Genomic DNA, 23,802 nt, shown 5'->3' on the forward strand with positions numbered 1-23,802 from the left:
CGGCGAGTTTAGAGGAGCGCTGTGCACGCTGGGAGTTGTCGTTCGCTTTGGGATCACAAAAGAGGCGCAGTCCCAAGATATGGACCATATCTTCCGTGATGCTTCGCGGCGCAATGCCTGTCGTCTGTCAGCCCGCTTTGGCGCGCACCAGTAACCGGCAGTGGGTATTGGGGCCTCGCCGCCGTCGGATGCTATGTATCGGTGCGTGGAGTGCAACGAGGAGGCGATGGAGTTGCACAGGGATTACAGCCACGGTATCATCAAGATCACCATTTGTGTGAGTGCAGATAAGCGACAGGAAGGTCCCCTCGCCGTCACCACCATCCGCACTTCTCCCTCGTTAACCACACTGCAACATCTCGACCAAAAAACTGAGTTCCGTGCCTCTAAACACTCATTTGCTCAGAACCTCCGACCTCCTTTCCTATTCGTACCTTTTGTGCTCCTCTACGGCCATTTTATTTCCTCAGTGCATTACTTTCCCGTCATTAAACCCTCCGATTTATTAACACTCATTTATAGAGAAATCAGTTTTGGCTAAGCGTCTACTGCCAATACAGGTAAATGAACATTGAAAATCTCAAATAAAAACAAAATGCTCAAGGCAGGCGGCATCCGTGAAAAGAGAAGCGGAATTAACGTTTTAGCTCAACCTGAAACTTTAACTTAGTTGCTCTTCTCACAGATATCGGCTGACCCGCTGAATATCTGCAGTATTATCTGTTTTTAGTTTATGCGGTCACAGCAATAATCAGATCATTAAGTCTCATGGGGTGTCAAACACTAAGAGTTGCAATATCAAGATAAGGAGCTGTCCATTCAGGATTAGGTAGGGTCAGATTTCATCACCAGAAAGAAAAATCTATGCAATTCAAAACCCAAGAATTCTGTGAAGGTTTAGTTCTTAGTATATTGAAGACAGATCAATACATCTTATGCGCTCCTATTTGTTGTCAAAAGGGTCTCGGCCTGAAACGTCGACTGTATCTCTTCCTAGAGATGCTGCCTGGCCTGCTGCATTCACCAGCAACTTTGATGTGTGTTGTCAAAAGAGTTATTTCTTGGTGAAGCAGTGGTTTAGTTGTCTTTCTTATGATTTGATATTTGTAGATTACAGTGTGTTCTTTAATTTTTGCAAACAAGTGCAGATTTAGTGAATGATTTATGTTTGCGACATCTGCATACCTTAATGTTCTACATGATCTGTATACCTCTATGTTCTATGTGCACAAGCGTGACCTGCAGCTCAACCTCAGCTGCTCCATCTAATTCGCACTCTAACCTCTTTTTCCTCAGTCTCCTGTGCAGTATCAATGAAATTTAGCACAACCTTGAGAAACAAGTGCTGTATACTGAACTGACGAGGGTATCAGAGAGGTTGAGGGTTTCTTGAAATGCAAATTTTGGGAGTTGCTAACCCCACAGGCAGAAAGAAATCAGCATTGTGGACAGGTAGCTACCCAGAAGAGCAGGAAAAGCAGAAATCAAAAGAGTTTGTATTTCTCTCCAACTCACTCTTTGTATCTGAGTCTGCTGGGGCAGATTAAAGAAATGCAGGCCAAATGGTAGCACCAGTAGAAAAAAAATAATCGTAAAGCTAAAGAATATATAATTATAGGGCAGCACTTTAGCACAGTGGTAAGCACAATACTCTACAGCGCCACTTGTCAGATTAGGGTTCAATTCCCAACACTATAAGGAGTTTGCATGTTCTTCCTGTGACTGTGTGGGTTTCCTCCCACATTCCAAAGATGTACTAGTTGTGGGCATGCTTTGTTGTTGCCAGAAGTGTGACGACAATTGCAAGCTGCATCCAAACATTTCAGACTGTGTTGGTCATTGACGCAAAGCAACACATTACACTGTATTTCGATATACAAATAAAGCTATTATTTAGATTTCATGACTTCAGAGACAGACAGCTATCTTTAATCATTATTATGACCCCTGCACTTCTTTACTACTACTACTACGTCGACTCAGGCCTAGGGGGCCGGCATCGGGCACGATGACGGTCTCTCCACTTCTCCCTCTCCCTCATCAGTATGTTCAGTTCATCTACATTAGCCACGCCACTGTCTTCTAGGAGCGTGTTAACCATAGTCTTGGGAGGGCACCCAGGGTTCATCCTCCCATGCTTGGGCTCCCATATGATGACTAGGTTGGCAGGTAGCTCAGGGTGGCGTAGACAGTGCCCCGCTAGTTGCAGTCTTCTCGCCTCGATTTTAGTGGTGAGCATTGGTAGGTCGTCATAGAGCTCGACGTTCATCATGTTCTGTTGCCAACTCGCGTCAAGAGCCATCCGGAGCATTCATGTATAGCAACTTCATGTATAGAGACTTTCACATAGTCTTGGTGAGAGTCCACGTCTCATATCCGTACTTGAGAATGGACTCTATGACTGCTATGAAGATCCTCTTTTTAAGCCCTCTGGTCAGGTTCGACTTCCAGATTTCCTTCATGTCATTCGTAGCCCTCCACGCCAGCACCTTCTGTATCTTTATGTCCTTCTCCGAACTCACTATTCTTGACCCGAGGTACTTTAGTTAAAGATTTTCTTAAGATCTTTTCTTAAGATCATTCTTTATGATCTTGAGAGTACCTTTGTCACAGTTAAATGCCATGTACTCTGTCTTTTTAGTGTTTAGATAAAGTCCAACTTCATTGCACTCAATTTCCACTTTTGTCAGTAGCTGCTGTGCTTCCTCCATCTGGTCAGAGAGCAGGACTATGTCATCCGCAAAATCAAGATCTGTATGCGTAACTGGTCTGACCCTTTTGGTTCGTCCCAGTTTTATGGTAAAACCAAGCTTGGTAGCTTGACATAGAGCGTAATCAAGGACGATTATAAAGATGTAGGGTGCCAGAGTGACTCCTTGTAGCACTCCAGCTAGGAGCTCGAACACAGCTGTTTCTCCGTCTGGTGATACAACTTCCGCCATGGTTTTGGTATAGCTGGACTCTATTGTGCTCAGTAGACGGTCTGGCACTCTGTAAGCTTTTAGGATCTTCAGCATTTTACTTTGGTACTTCTTTGATAAAGCAAAAACACAGAACGGGTACTGAGGTCACGCAGTCTGACTTTCAGCAGCTCGGAAGGTATTTAAAAATAAGGATGTGGGCCATTGGGGCCCATTGTGGGGCTTAAAGCATCTACTCAAAAGGGGCAGGTTGAATTTCAGCAGGACTGGGATCAATGTGCTTGTGGGGTTGGAGAAATGTTAAGCTATATTGACTGGGGAATATGCATGAACACTCAGAAATGGAACAAGGTGCTGAGAAGAGTTATAATTTTTGATTGTACTAGAAAAGCAGGTAGACCAGTTTTAGAAACAAGCATGCTCCAAAGAACTACACGAAGTACAATGATTAATTTACCCTGCATGTTGGTGTGAATAAAGATGGTGAGTGATAAGCATACAAAGTTTTAATGAAATGTGTATATTAGTGGATGGCTTAGAAATGGTGAGGCGTGGCACTTACTGTTCACAGAAAGTGTTCAGAAAAGATGAGGAAGGGAGAAAAGCATGGCTGGCTGGATGTACTGATTAGTGAAAACATTGTAATACTGAGAAACTATGATTTCCTTGAAGGAGCGAAGACAGAATCTATCCACTGAGAGCTGACCAGCAAAAGGGGGATGGGTACATTTGCAATATTTTGCCACCAAGTAAGGAGAAGGAAATAAGGGAGCAAATCTGCAGGGAAATTAGAAATGTGCAAGAGCTATAAACCACAGATATTAAAAACGTAAACACGAGGAATTCTGCAGATGCTGGAAATTCAAGCAATACACATCAAAGTTGCTGGTGAACGCAGCAGGCCAGGCAGCATCTCTAGGAAGAGGTACAGTCGACGTTTCGGGCCGAGACCCTTCGTCAGGACTAACTGAAGGAAGAGCTAGTAAGAGATTTGAAAGTTGGAGGGGGAGGGGGAGATCCAAAATGATAGGAGAAGATAGGAGGGGGAGGGATGGAGTCAAGAACTGGACAGGTGATTGGCAAAAGGGATATGAGAGGATCATGGGACAGGAGGCCCAGGGAGAAGGAAAAGAGGGACGGGGGGGGGAAAAACCCAGAGGATGGGCAGGGGGTATAGTCAGAGGGACAGAAGGAGAAAAGGGAGAGAGAGAAAAAGCAAGTCTCTTACTAGCTGTTCCTTCAGTTAGTCCTGACGAAGGGTCTCAGCCCGAAACGTCGACTGTACCTCTTCCTAGAGATGCTGCCTGGCCTGCTGCGTTCACCAGCAACTTTGATGTGTGTAACCACAGATATTAGTAGGGTTCAATTATCAAAAATATCAATTTGGAATAATATGAAGTAAAGGGGAAGGGGTATTCTGAAGTGTTATTCTTTGCTTAGCCGGAAAGGAGGTATTGTTAGATTAGATGCAAGTATATGAAGTAGGCCATGTGTCAGTGGGAGAACTGCCTTGGGTAGGTCCAATTATTATCGATATTATGCATAGAGCGGAGCAAGGAGCAGTCCAATGTAAGATTCTATTTTTAATGTAATGAGAGGGAATCCAACCACTTTAAAATGGTTCCAAAGATTGATAGCTTAAAACGTAATACAACAGTGGATGCAATTTAAGGAGGGGATATTTTGGTTATATATGTATAAGGTAATTTTAGGGGAGCTAATATTAGGGATCGTTAGGTGAAGAATGACCAAAGAACATGTGTATAATACATTAGGGTATTTTTTTTAAGAAAGAACCAGGCTAAATACATAACTTGAGAGGGAAAGTAAAGAGAAAAGGTAGTCTAGCAATAGATAAGAGATTGGAAATGGTAAAAGGGCACCCCAAGTTCTACATGCGTAGTCAAGGATTGTGGGAGGCAACAAGGAACTTGTTGGGGACAGAGGTGATGAAATATGCTTGCAGGTGAAATGTTATGGGCAGGATACACTGGTGGTGCTAAGAGTGAATAAATCACCTGGATTGTAGCTCGGGTTGTGAAGTTAACGTGAAGATGATGGAATATCAGAGCATCATCCTAAATCTTCCCTAAACAAGGGAGGTATCAATGTTTTGGAAAGTGGCAAATGTACAAAGCCTATAGGATATACTGTAAACACGAGGAAATCTGCAGATGCTGGAAATTCAAGCAACACACATCAAAGTTGCTGGTGAACGCAGCAGGCCAGGCAGCATCTCTAGGAAGAGGTACAGTCAATGTTTCAGGCTGAGACCTGACGAAGGGTCTCAGCCCGAAACGTCGACTGTACCTCTTCCTAGAGATGCTGCCTGGCCTGCTGTGTTCACCAGCAACTTTGAAGGATATACTGTAGTTTGAGTTAAACAGACAGAGCCAGCCCAAGTTTGTAAAAGACAGATCTAAAGAATTGGTTTCCTGAAGAGAATTCAATGTTGACTATATCAAATTAAAGAAACTATCTGAGGACAACTTTTGCAGATGTTAGATCTCTTCCTCTTTTCCCATTCAGTATTTACATGAAGCACAAGAAGTAGGAACTTGGTATAGGCATTGGGATTTCTTCTGGGGAAGGTATGACCTGTACAAAAGGGACCGATTAGACCTGAACCTGAACCGGCTGGTGGCGTAGTAGTCACAGACTGTTCCTGTTTGAGCGACTAACTGAAATGCCCCGGAGGCTCTGAATAAAGAGTTTGTACTTATATGGTCTCTGAGTGACTTTATCTGGATTCGACTTCCACAGTTAGGGCTAGGATGGGGCTGTTGGTATACAAGAAAAGGCAGTGTGTCGTGAGACCGTCAGGAAGGACAGGCAGACGATAGGGCAAAATTGCAGTTAGTGGAATGAGTTTCTGTGTAACAGGGACAAAATCGAAAAAGGTGACGTATACAGGTCTGAAGGTGTTATATTTGAATACATGTAGTACACAAAATAAGGTGGAAGATCTTGTAGTGCAGTTAGAGATTGGCAGGTATGATGTAAGCAACACTGAGTTGTGGCTGAAAGAAGATTATTGTTGGAAACTTAATATCTAAGGATGCACATTGTATCGAAAAGACAGGCAGGTAGGCAGTGGAGGTGGGGTGGTAAGAAATTAATTCAAATCCTTAGAGTGACATAAGATCAGAAGGTGTAGAATTGTTGTTGGTAGAGTTAAGAAACTTCAAGGGTAAAAAGACCCTAATGGGAGTTATATACAAGTCACTGAACAGTAGCCAGGATTTGGGCTATAAATTAAAATGGGAGATAGATTTTCTATGTCAAAAGGGCAATGTTATGATAGTCAAGGGGATTTTGGTATGCAGGTAAATTTGGAAAATCAGGTTTGTGCTGATTTTGGATCCCAAGAGAGAGAATTTGTGGAATGCCTACAAGATAGCTTTTTTGGGCAGCTTGTGGTTGAGCCCACTAGAGGATTAGCTATTCTGGAATGGGTGTTCTGTAATGAACCAGATTTGATTAGGGGCTTTAGGGTAAAAGAAAAACCCCTTAGGAGGCAGTGATCATAACATGATAGAAACATAGAAAATAGGTGCAGGAGTAGTCCATTCGGCCCTTTGAGCCTGCACCGCCATTCAGTACAATCATGGCTGATCATCCAACTCAGAATCCTGTACCTGCCTTCTCTCCATACTGCCTGATCTCTTTAGCCACAAGGGCCATATCTAACTCCCTCTTAAATATAGCCAATGAACTGACCTCAAATGTTTCGTGTGGCAGAGAATTCCACAGATTCACCACTCTCTGTGTGAAGAAGTTTTTCCTCATCTTGGTCCTAAAAGGCTTCCCCTTTATCCTTAAACTGTGACCCCTCGTTCTGGACTTCCCCAACATCAGGAACAATCTTCCTGCATCTAGCCTGTCCAATCCCTTTAGAATTTTATATGTTTCAATAAGATCCCCCTCAATCTTCTAAATTCCAGCGAGTATAAACCTAGTCAATCCAGTCTTCACTCTGCTATTTGAGAAGGAGAAGCTAAAGTCAGATGTATCAGTATTACATTGGAGTAAAGGGAATTACAGAGGCCGTTTTGTCTGGGGGGGGTGGGGGTTGATGATCGGGATGCCATTCTTTTTTGGATGGGGTTTGGTCAGGTTTGATGTTTCTCTCTGAATGACTTTCATGTTCTGTCTTTGTTTCATGGCTATCTGGAGAATACAAATTTCAGAGCTGTATAATAAATGTACCTTTGAAACCTTTGAGAGAGGAGCTGATCAAAGTTGACCGGAAGGGGACACTGGCAGGGATGATGGCAGAGCAGCAATGGCTGGGGTTTCTGGGAGCAATTCAGAAGGCAGAGGATAGATACATCCCAAACAAAAAGTAGCATTCTAAAGGCATATTGACACAACCATGGCCAACGAGAAGTGAAGACCAAATTAAAAGCAAAAGGGAGTGCATAAAATACAACAAAAATTAGTGGGAAGTTAGTGGATTGGGAAGCTTTTGAAAATCAACAGAAGGCAAGTATAAAAGCCATAAGGAGCGAAATATGAAATATGAAGGTAAGTTAGCCAATAATGTCAAAGGGGATACCAACGCATTAGATATATAAAGAGTAAAAGAGAGGTGAGAGTAGGTATTGGACAACTGGAGAGGCAGTAATGGGGAACAAGGAAATGACGGACAAACTGAATAAGTATTTTTAATCTGTTTTCACTGTGGAAAACACTAGCAGTATACCAGATGTTCGAGAGTGTCAGGGGACATAAGTGAGTGAAGGGAAAAGGTGCTTGGGAGACTGAAACGTCTGAAGGTAGATAAGTCACCTGAACCAGATGGACTGAAATAGGTAGCTGAAGAGATTATGGAGGTGTTAGTAATGATCTTTTAAGAAATACTAGATTCTGGAATGGTTCCATGGACTGGAAAATTGCAAATGTCACTCCGCTCTTCAAGAAGGGAGAGGAGGCAGAAGAAAGGAAATTATAGGCCTGTTAGCCTGACCCAAATGGATGGGAAGATGATGGAGTCGATTGTTAAGGATGAAGTTTCAAGGTACATGATAAAATGAACCGTAGTCAGGATGGTTTCCTCAAGGGAAAATCTTGCTTGACAAATCTTGGAATTTTTTGAGGAATTAACAATCAGGATGGACAAAGGAGAATCGGTGGTCCTTGGATTTTCAAAAGCCCTTTGGCAAGGTGCCACACATGAGGCTGCTTAGCAAGGTAAGAGCCCTTAGTTAGATGACCAAGCAGGCATAGACCAGATGGTTTAGTCCTCTACCCTTCTGAGCCACAGAGCTAAGTGCCAGAGGCACGGCTGCTATTGCTTCCCCCAAGTAGGTTATTCTCCCCCCCACCCAACAGTACTCAAAATGGAGTACTTATTGTTGAGGGGGATGACCATAGGGATGCTCTCCGCTATCTGACATTTTTCCTTCCCTCTTCTGACAGACACCCATTTATCTGTCTCCTGTAATCTTGGGGTGACTACCTCCTTGTAACTCCTGTCTTTCACCTCTTCACCTTCCTGAACAAGCCAAAGGTCATCGAGCTGCAGCTTCAGTTTCCCAACATGGCCTCTAAGGAGCTGCATATAGGTAGATTTGCTGGGTGTCAGAAAGTTGGTAAATAAAGCATAATGTAGGAAGATGTGAGATCCATCAAAGTTGCTGGTGAACGCAGCAGGCCAAGCAGCATCTATAGGAAGAGGCGCAGTCGACGTTTCAGACCGAGACCCTTCGTCAGGACTAACTGAAGGAAGAGTGAGTAAGGGATTTGAAAGCTGGAGGGGGAGGGGGAGATGCAAAATGATAGGAGAAGACAGGAGGGGGAGAGATAGAGCCGAGAGCTGGACAGGTGATAGGCAAAAGGGGATACGAAAGGATCATGGGACAGGAGGTCCGGGAAGAAAGACGGGGGGGGGGGTGACCCAGAGGATGGGCAAGAGGTATATTCAGAGGGACAGAGGGAGAAAAAGGAGAGTGAGAGAAAGAATGTGTGCATAAAAATGAGTAACAGATGGGGTACGAGGGGGAGGTGGGGCCTTAGTGGAAGTTAGAGAAGTCTATGTTTATGCCATCAGGTTGGAGGCTACCCAGACGGAATATAAGGTGTTGTTCCTCCAACCTGAGTGTGGCTTCATCTTTACAGTAGAGGAGGCCATGGATAGACATGTCAGAATGGGAATGGGATGTGGAATTAAAATGTGTGGCCACTGGGAGATCCTGCTTTCTCTGGCGGACAGAGCGTAGATGTTCAGCAAAGCGGTCTCCCAGTCTGCGTCGGGTCTCGCCAATATATAAAAGGCCACATCGGGAGCACCGGACGCAGTATATCACCCCAGTCGACTCACAGGTGAAGTGATGCCTCACCTGGAAGGACTGTTTGGGGCCCTGAATGGTGGTAAGGGAGGAAGTGTAAGGGCATGTGTAGCACTTGTTCCGCTTACACGGATAAGTGCCAGGAGGGAGATCAGTGGGGAGGGATGGGGGGGACGAATGGACAAGGGAGTTGTGTTGGGAGCGATCCCTGCGGAATGCAGAGGGGGGGGAGGGAAAGATGTGCTTAGTGGCGGGATCCCATTGGAGGTGGCGGAAGTTACGGAGAATAATATGTTGGACCCGGAGGCTGGTGGGGTGGTAGGTGAGGACCAGGGGATCCCTATTCCTAGTGAGGTGGTGGGAGGATGGAGAGAGAGCAGATGTACGTGAAATGGGGGAGATGCGTTTAAGAGCAGAGTTGATAGTGGAGGAAGGGAAGCCCCTTTCTTTAAAAAATGAAGACATCTCCCTCGTCCTAGAATGAAAAGCCTCATCCTGAGAGCAGATGCGGCGGAGACGCAGTCTCTTGGATGTCCAGTCCTTATATACTTCCATCCCCCATCAGGAAGGTCTCAAAGCTCTACGCTTCTTTTTGGATTCCAGACCTAATCAGTTCCCTTCTACCACCACTCTGCTCCGTCTAGCGGAATTAGTCCTTACTCTTAATAATTTCTCCTTTTGCTCCTCCCATTTCCTCCAAACTAAAGGTGTAGCTATGGGCACCCGTATGGGTCCTAGCTACACCTGCCTTTTTGTTGGGTTTGTGGAACAATCTATGTTCCGTGCCTATTCTGGTATCTGTCCCCCACATCGACGACTGCATTGGCGCTGCTTCCTGCACGCATGCAGAACTCGTTGACTTTATTAACATTGCCTCCAACTTTCACCCTGCCCTCAAGTTTACCTGGTCCATTTCTGACACCTCCCTCCCCTTTCTAGATCTTTCTGTCTCTGTCTCTGGAGACAGCTTATCCACTGATGTCTACTATAAGCCTACTGACTCTCACAGCTATCTGGACTATTCCTCTTCTCACCCTGTCTCTTGCAAAAACACCATCCCCTTCTCGCAATTCCTCCGTCTCCGCCGCATCTGCTCTCAGGATGAGGCTTTTCATTCTAGGACGAGGGAGATGTCTTCATTTTTTAAAGAAAGGGGCTTCCCTTCCTCCACTATCAACTTTGCTCTTAAACGCATCTCCCCCATTTCACGTACATCTGCTCTCTCTCCATCCTCCCACCACCTCACTAGGAATAGGGATCCCCTGGTCCTCACCTACCACCCCACCAGCCTCCGGGTCCAACATATTATTCTCCGTAACTTCCGCCACCTCCAATGGGATCCCGCCACTAAGCACATCTTTCCCTCCCCCCCCCTCTGCATTCCGCAGGGATCGCTCCCAACACAACTCCCTTGTCCATTCGTCCCCCCCATCCCTCCCCACTGATCTCCCTCCTGGCACTTATCCGTGTAAGCGGAACAAGTGCTACACATGCCCTTACACTTCCTCCCTTACCACCATTCAGGGCCCCAAACAGTCCTTCCAGGTGAGGCATCACTTCATCTGTGAGTCGACTGGGGTGATATACTGCGTCCGGTGCTCCCGATGTGGCCTTTTATATATTGGCGAGACCCGACGCAGACTGGGAGACCGCTTTGCTGAACATCTACGCTCTGTCCGCCAGAGAAAGCAGGATCTCCCAGTGGCCACACATTTTAATTCCACATACCATTCCCATTCTGACATGTCTATCCACGGCCTCCTCTACTGTAAAGATGAAGCCACACTCAGGTTGGAGGAACAACACCTTATATTCCGTCTGGGTAGCCTCCAACCTGATGGCATGAACATCAACTTCTCTAACTTCCACTAAGGCCCCACCTCCCCCTCGTACCCCATCTGTTACTCATTTTTATGCACACATTCTTTCTCTCACTCTCCTTTTTCTCCCTCTGTCCCTCTGAATATACCTCTTGTCCATCCTCTGGGTCACCCCCCCCCCCTTGTCTTTCTCCCCGGACCTCCTGTCCCATGATCCTCTCGTATCCCCTTTTGCCTATCACCTGTCCAGCTCTCGGCTCTATCCCTCCCCCTCCTGTCTTCTCCTATCATTTTGCATCTCCCCCTCCCCCTCCAGCTTTCAAATCCCTTACTCACTCTTCCTTCAGTTAGTCCTGACGAAGGGTCTCGGCCTGAAACGTCGACTGCGCCTCTTCCTATAGATGCTGCTTGGCCTGCTGCGTTCACCAGCAACTTTGATGTATGTTGCTTGAATTTCCAGCATCTGCAGAATTCCTGTTGTTTGCGTTGAAGATGTGAGATTATCACTTTGGAAGAAAGATTGAAAAACAAATTGTTACTTAAGTGATGCTATAAAATGTTGCAGTTCAAAGAAATCAAGGAGTTCTAAGTAAGAAGTTTACTTGCTGTGCCAGCTTGCTATTAGGGAGGCTAATTGAAATTTACCTTTATTGCAAGAGGTGTGGACTGTAAAAAATATGGAAGTAAATGCAAGTTTCTGGGGTGCTAGGGAGCCAAAGGCTGCAGTACTGCAAGGAGTTTTGGTTTTCATATTTAAGGAAGAATGTTTTTGTATTGGCAACGTAGAAAAGGTACACTAGATTGATTCCTGGGATGAAGGTGTTGGCTCTGAAGAAAGCTTGAGCAGGTTGGATATATTCTCATTGGAATATACGGTAGAAGAATGAGAGGTGATCTTATTGAAACAAAAGGCTGAGAATAATTGACAGGAGTTGCTGACAGGATGTTCTCTCTAGTCAGGTTGTCTAAAGCAAACAGGCATAGTTTCAGAATAAGGTGTTGCATATTTCAGATTGAGGCTAGGAGAAACTTCTCTGTGGGTTGTGAACCTCGACCCAAGGGAGGGTGTAAGAATCCACTTAAGGCAGATACTGATCAACGTTAAAACCACACAATAAATGATGTCAACAGGAATACAAAAGCAATATACTGCATAAATCTGAATAAAACTAGACACTATTGGAAATATTTGGCAATGCAGACAACATCTAAAAAGAACAATAATGTTTCAGATTCACGGCTATTCATCACAACTGGGATGTTAGAAATACAGTAACATTTAAAGAGGAAAGGAGCTAGTGAGGGTGGGTTATTCTCCTGCTTTTTTACCCTTTGAGAGGGTGGAAACCTGGAGAATAACCCAACTAGTGAGGTATTTGCTGAAAGAAAGTGGTAAGCACAAAAAATAAAAGCTAAAGCAGTCTACCCAGCCCCTCAAACGTGCCTGTTATTCAGCACAATTGTGGGGATGTATGCTGGCTTCAACACCCTTCTGTTCCAGTTTCTCGCCTTCTCTTCAGTTCCTCAATCTCTCTGCACCATGCTTATATCTAATTATCTGGTCTCCACTATCACTGTGGCGGAGAATCCCAATGTTCCACTACCCACTGAGAAGACATTTCACCATGCCTGAGTTTTAAATGATTGTCCCCTTACTTTGCAGCTATGTCCCCTGGTCCATGACTCCCCCACCAGCGAGTAACAAAATACCAGGTTCATGAGTGACAAAAGGTCTGTTTGATTGTGATGTTTTTCTTCATTAAAGTTTAATGCTATAGCTTCAGTGTCACTAGTGCTCATGACATGAAGTTCCCCCACAAATGTTGCCTAGAAGTTTGAATCTAATGGGGAAATTAATGGTTAATAGTGCTGAAATGTATTTTCCCTTGCAGAGATCATGCCAGAAACCTGTTGATAAATATGTTGAATATGACCCAGTGATTATTCTCATTGATGCGATCTTGTGCAAAGTTCAAGCTTATAGGCATATAATCCTCAATTCCAAAATTAATGTAAGTATTTTAAACTGCCAAGTTATGTTGTGATTAGCTTGGTAATTGTAGTAAATAAAGAGGGGGGTAAATCTCTGGTGACTGACATTTTTTTTTGTAAAGTATAACTATTCATCATTATTGCTGTTACTGGTGACACCCAAGTCGCGAGATCATAGCATTGCAGATGTCTTAATTGACTAATATTCCAGAGGGTGAGAATCTGATGATTTCACCATGGATGCTGAAGAATTTAATTTTAGATAATTTATTTAAAACGGAAATTTATAAGTGTGTATTAGTTGGGAAAGCAGAACAGATAATTCTCAAAATATATCTGTTCATTCTTGTTCTTTTGGAAATGAGCTATGGTTGCTGAACACATCTCCAAATCCACAGCAATTTCTTCACTCTTAAATACACTCTAACAAAGCATGGCAAACAACCTTTTTCAAGGGCAGTAATGGATGTGCACAAGTGTCAGTCTTCTAAACATCATCTGCATCTTGTGAATGAATAGTTCCTTGTTAAAAACCAACATTTTGTATCTTCTCCCCTCCTCCACAGTTAGAGTTTTTTGAAGTCAATAATGGTAGGTGGTGAAGGAGATGAGGTGAGTGGGTGGTTTATGTAATTTTGTTTTACCAGAAGCACCTTTCACATACAAGGCATATCGGTGAGCTGTTTTATAAAACTCATTGAGTTTTACACATTTCTTTCAGATTCACTGGAAGCTATGCATTTTCTGTTTGTTATGTGAAGCATATCTTAGATGGTCACAGCTACAGGATTCACAGCAAACAGTTGATCCAATCGATATAATTCGTTATGCCAAAGAATGGGACTTCTATCTGATGTTTGGATTGGCTAGTTTGGGTAAGATCACTTGTTATTACTTATTTATTGGGTTGATGGGGTACTTGGAACTGTGTTGGTTAATTCTGTGCCATACTAGTTGAAAGTCATATTTACACCTCTGAGCCAACATGATGTGGTTTTGTCTTTGTTTAATTTGTTTTAAGTAAAATGCGACATGTCAAACCCAAAGTTTATCTCTCCACATTTCATAATTTGCATTCATTACCTGTGCCCAGCTAGAAAGGTGTAGCAACAGACATTGTTACAAACCTGAAATCCAGATCATCTACCCATCTTGACCATGTGGGTAGGAAAACTAGAATAAATGAAAAAAAGTTATTGCAATTTGCTTATAATTTAAAGTAATATTTTGCCTTGGAAAAATGGTAAGGTATCTAAATGCTTGAATTAATCAATTTGCTTAAAAATTTTAATTGATTATGTTACATAAATTCAAATGATCACACAGATCATAACAATAGATGACCGTCTAAAAGTTGTACTATATACACAATAATTTATGCTGATTTCTATTGAATCCAGTGATTAATCTACATGCCCTTCTATCTTATTTCTGGAGCTTCACAAGCATCTATCATTGACCCTGCCCTACTTCTCCTCTTCATGCTGTCGAACTCAGCACTGGTAAAGATGAAATTTTAACTTGTGGTCTCTAGCTTCAAATTACTACTTTCTTGCCACTAATTTCAACTTTCTTCTTGTCTGAGGCAGGTAGACAGTAGATGCTAGAGCACACATCCATGCCATCTATTCCTACCTGTGTAACATTCCCCAATATCACCTTGCTTCAGCTCATCTGCTGCTGGAAAGTTCATGTATCATCCTAATGCAGGGTCTCAACTCACTATATGTTTGTATTTTTTTTAAATGTTGCTTCATATTCCTGCAATCTCATGTGCTTGTCATCTATGCCTTTGTTGCTTTCAAACATGAATTATCCAATGCTGTCCCGTCCAACCTCTTAACTAGAAACTTCAATAAACTTAGTCATTCAAAACTCTGCTGCTTTTATCCAAACTTGCATTTGACCTCATACTTGCTGATTTATGGTGGCTCCCAATATGGCAGTGCTGGCCACTGGTGTAGTGGCATCCGCACCAGACTTCAAGGCGAGTGGTTCAGGGTTCGAATCCGGTTAGCTGCTTGCATGCTTTCCATCTGTGCTGGGTCAAGTGTCAAGCCAGCAACTCGGCCTTGTAAAAACAAACAAAAATGCTAAAGAAATGGCAAGGTTGGCACCCGATGCGTGACAAGGCACGGAAAGGAACAACAATATGGTTATCATTAAATGTTAAAATCTCATCTTTTTGTACAAAATCTCTGTATGACTCCCTTTCTCCATATCCTGTAGTCTTCTCCAGCTCTACATCTATTTGCCTTGTTCCAATTTTAGTCTTGGTAGCAATCCTAATTTAATTGTTCTACAGTTGGTGGCTGTTCTTCAGCTTTTTAGGCCATAGGTGCCTGAAGCTCTCAACTGATTTTCCTGTTTTTTAAGACTCTCTTTAACCATGCCTTTGATTGTATATTTGTTTTTACAACTTGTTAATAGTTTTTAGTTGATACATTTTTATGAATTAGCTTATGTATACTCAGTGGTTACTTTATTAGGTACGCCTGCTCATTAATGCAAATATCTGATCAGTAAAATCAAGCAGCGACAAGTCAGTGCATTAAAGTATGCAGACATGGTCAAGAAGACCAAGCATCAGAATGGGGAAGAAGTGTGATCTAAGTGACTTGACTGTGGAATGATTCTTGGTGCCAGACGGAGTAGTTTGAGTATCTCAGAAATTGTCGACTTGCTAGGATTTCCAAGCACCAGTCTCTAGAGTAATGTTTCCCAACTATTTTTTAGCTCAATGCCGTCAAAGGCACCTTCATACTTGCCAGTGCCCCCCTTAGGCACAATATACTCTACAGTGCTCCCAGAGTGTAAAAATGTGTCTACCTGATAAAGGGTCTCAGCCCGAAATGTCAACTGTACTCGACTGTACTCTTTTCCATAGATGCTGCTTGGCCTGCTTAGTTCCTTCAGCATTTTGTGCATGTTGCTTGGATTTCCAGCATCTGCAGATTTTCTCTTGTTTGAAACCAGCTTGGCAACTTGTCGTATATGGTGCTCCATCTGTTGCCCAAGAAATTGTGTTCCTAATGGGAATATTTTATCCTCAATATACATTTTGACCTTATCCTAGATTGATTCACCATTGACATTTATTTTTAACTTTTTACAAAAGAGAATCTCTTCATAAACATTTCCATTTTTGATTAACCGTTCATAGCAATGCCTCATTGTCTTGCACAGTTAACTCATAAAGCTGTATCCCAAATTCTGAGTTTTGTAGCTCTGCACAATTGATACTCAGTGTCTTCACTCATTTTGTCAGTATGACAAGCTACAGAGCTATTACTCAGAGGAATTGCTTTTAAAATACTGGTATCCATTTTGAGAATAATGGTGAGCACTTCTGATACAGCAGGCATTATTAATCTTTCACCATTTGTATGAACTTTTCCACACCACAAGAGAAACGGGGTTGGCAGGTTCACTGGTTGGCTGTATTTCACTGTTTGTTTCTGGCCAGCGCAGTATCGTTGCACAACCTGTTTTCCATAGATCTGTAGAGAAAGTTGAACGGGCGTACTTGACTTGCCAACCGTTAAGTTGCATGAACTCATTCCATGCTGCAAATCAAGGGGAATTGTTGGGCACCCCGGTTGCTAATTATCCCCGATGATGTCTGTTTGGTGGGATGAGATTTCCGAGTTTCAGGTGTGTTTTGACGACAATTATCACTGCCTGCAGAGCTATGGTTCTCCCTGTGTTCCAATGCCTCATCCCTTTTTTTTGGAAATGCCTGCTCTACTAACAGTCAGTCAGGTCTCGTGCCTCAAGTTAGGGTGCCGCTTCCTGGCCTCCTGACGACTTCTATTTCCCCAAGGACATGTAACTGCCCCCATTGGGAATCACTACTCTTGTGTTTACAGAGGATGGTATGAAAAGCAAAAATCATCTCCTCCACTGTAAAGATGAAGCCACACTCAGGTTGGAGGAACAACACCTTATATTCCGTATGGGTAGCCTCCAACCTGATAGCATGAACTCTAACTTCCGCTAATGCCCCACCTCCCCCTCGTACCCCATCCGTTATTTATTTTTATACACACATCCTTTCTCTCACTCTCCTTTTTCTCCCTCTGTCCCTCTGACTATATCTCTTGCCCATCTTCTGGATTCCCCCCCCCCCTTGTCTTTCTCCCCAGGCCTCCTGTCCCATGACCCTCTCATATCCCCTTTGCCAATCACCTTGGCTCCATTCCTCCCCCTCCTGTCTTCTCCTATCATTTTGGATCTCCCCCTCCCCCTCCCACTTTCAAATCTCTTACTAACTCTTCTTTCAGTTAATCCTGACGAAAGGTCTCGGTCTGAAACGTCGACTGTACCTCTTCCTAGAGATGCTGCCTGGCCTGCTGCGTTCACCAGCAACTTTGATGTATGTTGCGTGAGCAACAGCTCTGGGTAAAAACGAGAGAGCTTAGAGGAAAATGGCCAAGCTTATTCAAGCTGATAGGAAGGTAACAATAACTCAAATAACCAGGCATTTCAATTGTGATATGCAAAAGAGCATCTCTGAATGCACAGCACATTAAACATTGAAGTGGATGGACTACAGTAGCAGAAGGCCACACCAGGTTCCACACCATAAGGTGGCCACTGAGTTTATTACTAAGGTCAAGATGTAATTTGTATGAACTTATTTTCTTTTGTAAAGGAAATGTCACTTACCTCAGTAAACATGGGTATAATGCTTTAATGTTTCTTGGTCTCTTTTATTAGAGCTAACTGCATTCCTGAGTGGGGTGTTCTTCTTCTTCTGGTTAACAAAGCATGATTTCATCCAGAAAAAATCAAATCTCTACATGCTGCTAATAGCCATATTATTATCTGGTTACGGGAAACTCCTTGTGATTCCAGTTATAATTTGGGAACATGACTACTCACCTCTGTACATTAACCTCATCAAGTTCTTTGTTCTGGCATCCAACGCACAAGCCGTCAGAGGTAACTTTTTGACAATATTAGATTCACTGTTTCAAAGTCAATAGTTGAAGATTTATAGCTCTCCATGTTAATCATGTTTTATTTGTTCAGAGACTGTACGATGACTGTGTTTAAACAAATTAATACAAGCTATATTCTGGCATGGTAAAAGATATTAAACTCTAGAGTTTACTGTTTGCAAATGAAGTTGACATTTGATGTGAATGGACATGGAGGAGACTGAGAAGAAAACAAAACCAACACCCATATTGATGATGCCCCTTCCACTCCATAAAAATCATTGAATTCAAGTTAATCAAAGAGTTCACCCACCTCAGACATTCTCTCCCTGCTTCCATCAGGCAGAAGATAACAAAAGCCTGAAAGCACAAGCCAATGTAGTCAAGGAAAACTTCCGTCTTGCTGTGATAAGACAATTAAACAGTCCTCTTATCCAATAAGATGGACTCATTAACTTACATCTATCTCATTTATGGCTTGTACCTTACTGTCTACCTGCACTACACTATCTCTGTAATTCTCTTTATTCTGCATTGTATTATTGTTTTCCCTTGTACTAACTCAATGCACTCTGATGAAATGATCTGTATATGGTATGCAACAGACTGTACAAATTGGGTGAATTGAGCTGTAGGTTTTATTAAATGGAGAAAGCTACAGGGATGCTTCAGACTTCTGCTGCTTTCTTCTAGTCAGAGGTGTTTACAGATCTGTTTCAAATTCTCTTTTGTTATAACTGCTAATATCTATACATCATTTTATAGTTTGCCTTTTTTACTGAATTTTACATAGTTGTGCTTTTTATGTTTCTCTTCCATTTTCGTACAGACTTGATGATAGTTTCTGAGTTTTTAAAAGCAAAGTATTGGAGTTCAAGTCCCTTGATATAGGTCTGAGAACATAATATAGTTTGTGAATGCTGTGCTGTCAGAGGTGACATCTTCCAGACTTAATGTGTTTTCTTGTACAAAGTGGCACGAAATTCTATGGCAGTACTGCAGTGAAGAACAGGAGAGTTCTTATTAATGTTCAAATGAATATTTATCCAACCCAACAACCTGTCTTTTGAAGAAAAATTGGACAGGGTAGGAGCTGTTAGAGTTTAGAAAAGAGTGAGAGAGAACTTCATTGAAATATATAAGGCCCTATGGGTTCTTGGCTGGGTTATTATGGAGAATTTGTAGAACCTAGAAGTAGTGGTTTCCATGTAGAAAGGTGGATATCCATTTCTGACAAACAAAAGAATTTATTTTCTTTCAAAGGGTCATGCACTTTTGAATTTCTTTAAAGACCCATGGAAGCAGTATATTATCAGGGGGTGAAATATTTACATAGGTAGCAAAGAATGCAAGGTTGAAGTTTTAATCAGATTACCTGGGGTCTTAATGATGGAGCAGGTTCAAGTGGCTGAGTGACACGATAACTTTCTCAATTTCCTCATTGCTACTTATGAGATCTAGATATGCACAAATTGGCTGCTGCATTTCCCTGTTACAGCAGTAACTTTTCAACTATACTATAGTCGCCTCACTATGGGAAGGATGTGGAAACCATAGAAAGGGTGCAGAAGAGATTTACAAGGATGTTGCTTGGATTGGGGAGCATGCCTTATGAGAATAGGTTGAGTGAACTCGGCGTTTTGTCCTTGGAGCGATGGAGGATGAGAGGTATAAGATGATGAGAGGCATTGATCAGAGAGGCTAGTCAGAGGCTTTTTCCCAGGGCTGAAATAGCTTGCATGAGAGGGCACAGTTTTAAGGTGCTTAGAAGTAGGTACAGACGAGATGTCGGGAAAGGTGTAATAATAACAGAGTTATCGTGATGGGAGATTTTAATTTCCCAGATATCGATTGGCATCTCCCTAGAGCAAGGGGTTTAGATGGGGTGGAGATTATTAGGTGTGTTCAGGAAGGTTTCTTGACATAATAGGTAGATAAGCCTACAAGAGGAGAGGCTGTACTTGATTTGGTATTGGGAAATGTACCTGGTCAGGTGCCAGATCTCTCAGCATTTTGGAGATAGTGATCATAATTCTATCTCCTTTACAATAGCATTGGAGAGAGATAGGAACAGACAAGTTAGAAAGGCGTTTTAATTGGAGTAAGGAGAATTATGAGGCTATCAGGCAGGAAATTGGAAGCTTAAATTGGAAACAGATGTTCTCAGGGTAAAGTACGGAAGAAATGTGGCAAACGTTCAGAGGATATTTGTGTGGAGTTCTGCATAGGGATGTTCCAATGAGACAGGGAAATTATGGAACCATGGTGTACAAAGGCTGTAATATATCTAGTCAAGAAGGAAAGAAAAGCTTACAAAAGGTTCAGAGAGCTAGGTAATGTTAGAGATCTAGAAGATTATAAGGCTAATAGGAAGGAGCTTAAGAAGGAAATTGGGAGAGCCGGAAGGGGCCATGAGAAGGCCTTGGCGGGCAGGATTAAGGAAAACTCCAAGGCATTCGACAGGTATGTGAAGAGCAAGATGATAAGACATGAAAGAATAAGACCTATCAAATGTGACAGTGGGAAAGTATGTATGGAACCGGACGAAATAGCAGAGATACTTAATGAATACTTTACTTCAGTATTCGCTATAGAAAAGGATCTTGGTGATTGTAGTGATGACTTGTAGCAGACTGAAAAGCTTGAGCATGTAGATATTAAGAAGGAGGATGTGTTGGAGCTTTTGGAAAGTATCAAGTTGGATTAGTCGCCAGGACCCGATGAGATGTACCCTAGGCTACTGTGGGAGGCGAGGGAGGAGATTGCTGAGCCTCTGGCGATGATCTTTGCATCATCAATGGGGACAGGAGAGGTTCCGGAGGATTGGAGGGCTGCGGATGTTGTTCCTTTATTCAAGAAAGGGAGTAGAGATAGCCCAGGAGATTATAGACCAGTGAGTCTTACCTCAGTGGTTGGTAAGTTGATGGAGAAGATCCTGAGAGGCAGGATTTATGAACATTTGGAGAGGTATAATATGATTAGGAATAGTCAGCATGGCTTTGTCAAAGGCGAGTCGTGCCTTACGAGCCTGATTGAATTTTTTGAGGATGTGACAAAACACGTTGATGAAGGAAGAGCAGTAGATGTAGTGTATATAGATTTCAGCAAGGCATTTGATAAGGTACCTCATGCAAGGCTTATTGAGAAAGTAAGGAGGCATGGGATCCAAGGGGACATTGCTTTGTGGATCCAGAACTGGCTTGCCCACAGAAGGCAAGAGTGGTTGTAGACCGGTCATATTCTGCATGGAGGTTAGTCACCAGTGGAGTGCTTCAGGGATCTGTTCTGGGACCATTACTCTTCGTGATTTTTATAAATGACCTGGATGAGGAACTGGAGGGATGGGTTGGTAAGTTTGCTGATGACACAAAGGTTGGAGGTGTTGTGGATAGTGTGGAGGGCTATCAGAGGTTACAGCGGGACATTGATAGGATGCAAAACTGGGCTGAGAAGTGGTAGATGGAGTTCAACCCAGATAAGTGTGATGTGGTTAATTTTGGTAGGTCAAATATGATGGCAGAATATAGTATTAATGATAAGACTCCAGGCAGTATGGAGGATCAGAGGGATTTTGGGGTCCGAGTCCACAGGATGCTCAAAACAGCTGCGCAGGTTGACTCTGTGGTTAAGAAGGTTTACGGTGTATTGGCCTTCATCAATCGTGGAATTGAATTTAGGAGCCAAGAGGTAATGTTGTAGCTATATAGGACCCTGGTCAGACCCCACTTGGAGTACTGTGCTCAGTTCTGGTTGCCTCACTACAAGAAGGTTGTGAAAGCCATAGAAAGGGTGCAGAGAAGATTTGCAAGGATGTTGGGGAGCATGCTTTATGAGAATAGGTTGAGTGAACTCGACTTTTTCTCCTTGATGCGACGGAGGATGAGGGGTGACCTGACAGAGGTGTCTAAGCTGATGAGAGGCATTGATTGTGCAGATAGTCAGAGGCTTTTTCCCAGGGCTGAAATGGTTGCCACAAGAGGACACAGGTTTAAGGTGCTGGGGAGTAGGTACAGAGGAGATATCAGAGGTAAGTTTTTTACGCAGAGAGTGGTGAGTGCATGGAATGGGCTGCCAGCGATGGCGGTGGAGGCAGATACGAGAGTGTCTTTTAAGAGACTCCTGGACGGGTACATAGAGCTGAGAAAAATAGAGGGCTATGGGTAACCCCAGATAATTTCTAAGGTGAGGACACGGCACAGGCGAAGGACCTGTGTTGTGCTGTAGGTTTTCTATGTTTCTCGAAAGTACATTGGGATGTCACTTGATTGCTACATTTTAAGTAATTCTTTGTTTTCTCCTATAATCATCCCGTCATCATTTTCTTCAAACAGTTCCACAATCTTTTTTTTTTACTTTCTGCACTATTACTGAGTTGAGACTCCAAACTCTAAGCAGTAATAATACATAGAACTTCCTCAAATTATTAAAAGCGCTGATTGTTTAAGTACTCAAGGTCCAACAAAATATATATTACATGAAGTAACAAACAAATAATGTTTTATTTCTAAGCGTACTATATTCTTATAAGCATTGAGCATTTGCTTTGGTTTGATTCTTCTTGCAGTTGTGTTGAATAGTAGCAGGAGGTTTGCATTGTCTGTCATTACTGTTGGATGGATGGCAGAGCGGTTTACAGCCTACATCTTTCAGCATCTCAAATGGAGTACATAGAAGATTCAGAACACTAGGCTGAAGTACAACAAATAAATGGCTTGCAAGCCCTGGTCAGTCTGAGAAAAGTTTTATTCTTCCTGCTGACGCACATTGACAGTGGAAACAGACATGGAAAACAGAAGGAAGGAAGCAAATTTAAAAAAAAAATCACGTTTGCCGAAAAGTTTGCATTTAAATTAAATTATCCATCCAGCTGTACCACTGTTGGAAAGAATCACATTCAGTAATGTGTTGCAATACTACTTTTGTCTTGCATAATGGGTTGATCAAATTCTAAAATATGTAGTGATTTTATAAATTAACAGGCAAGAATTGTACTAAAATAAATACATTATTAGTTTGGCAATCTATTGTTTAACTAACTAATAAAAATGATTTAAATTTTGAATAGTTTCTCTATTTTCTATTTTAGGAATTATCATTAGATGTTCATAAAATCACTACAGAAAGAAAGTAGCACTTTACTTTGACATTTGTATCTTCAAAGGAAAACCTTAAGGACATACATGAAAATGATTTTAGGATTCAATGGTTTGTCATATGAAGAGCATTTGATGGCTCTGGGTCTTTATTCATTAGAATTCAGAAGAATGACGGATGGCCTAATTGAAACCAATTGAATGGTGAGAGGCCTTGATGGAGTGGATGTGGAGAGGATGTTTCCTATGGTGGGAGAGTGTAAAACAAGAGGACACAGCCTCAGAATAGAGGAGCGTCCTTTTAGAACAGAGATGAGGAGGAATTTCTTTAGCCAGAGGGTGGTGATTCTGGAATTCATTGTCACAGGCAGCTGTGGAGGCCAAGTATTTGTGCATACTTAAGGCAAAGATTGATAGATTCTTGATTGGTCAGGGCGTAAAGGGATACGGAGAGAAGGGACGAGATTGGGGATGAGAGGAAAATTGGATCAGTCATTATCAGACTCAATGGGCCAAATGGCCTAATTCTGCTCTTATATCTTATTGTCACAAGAGTCATAGTCATATAGCATGGAAACAGGTACTTCAGCCCAACATCCAAACCAACCAAGATGTCCATGTAAGCTATTCTCATTTGACCATATCCCTTCAAACCTTTCCTATCCAAGTACTTGTCCAAATGTTCTTGATTGTACCTGCCTCAACCACTTCCTCTGGTAGCTTGTTCCATGTATGTACCATCT

At 42.6% G+C, this 23,802-nt stretch overlaps 1 protein-coding gene across 1 annotated transcript; it reads left to right on the top strand.

Moving 5' to 3' along the window:
- The first annotated feature begins 98 nt into the window (after nucleotides 1-98).
- On the top strand, nucleotides 99-23,252 carry arv1 (ARV1 homolog, fatty acid homeostasis modulator). Its single transcript, XM_063056629.1, is given in 6 exon segments — nucleotides 99-153; nucleotides 156-277; nucleotides 12,924-13,043; nucleotides 13,745-13,898; nucleotides 17,743-17,967; nucleotides 22,531-23,252. Coding segments are annotated over 6 exon segments (783 nt in total). The 3' UTR covers nucleotides 22,638-23,252.
- The last annotated feature ends 550 nt before the right edge of the window (nucleotides 23,253-23,802 follow it).

This window comes from Mobula hypostoma, chromosome 8, assembly GCF_963921235.1.
Source record: "Mobula hypostoma chromosome 8, sMobHyp1.1, whole genome shotgun sequence".
Lineage (NCBI taxonomy): Eukaryota > Metazoa > Chordata > Chondrichthyes > Myliobatiformes > Myliobatidae > Mobula > Mobula hypostoma.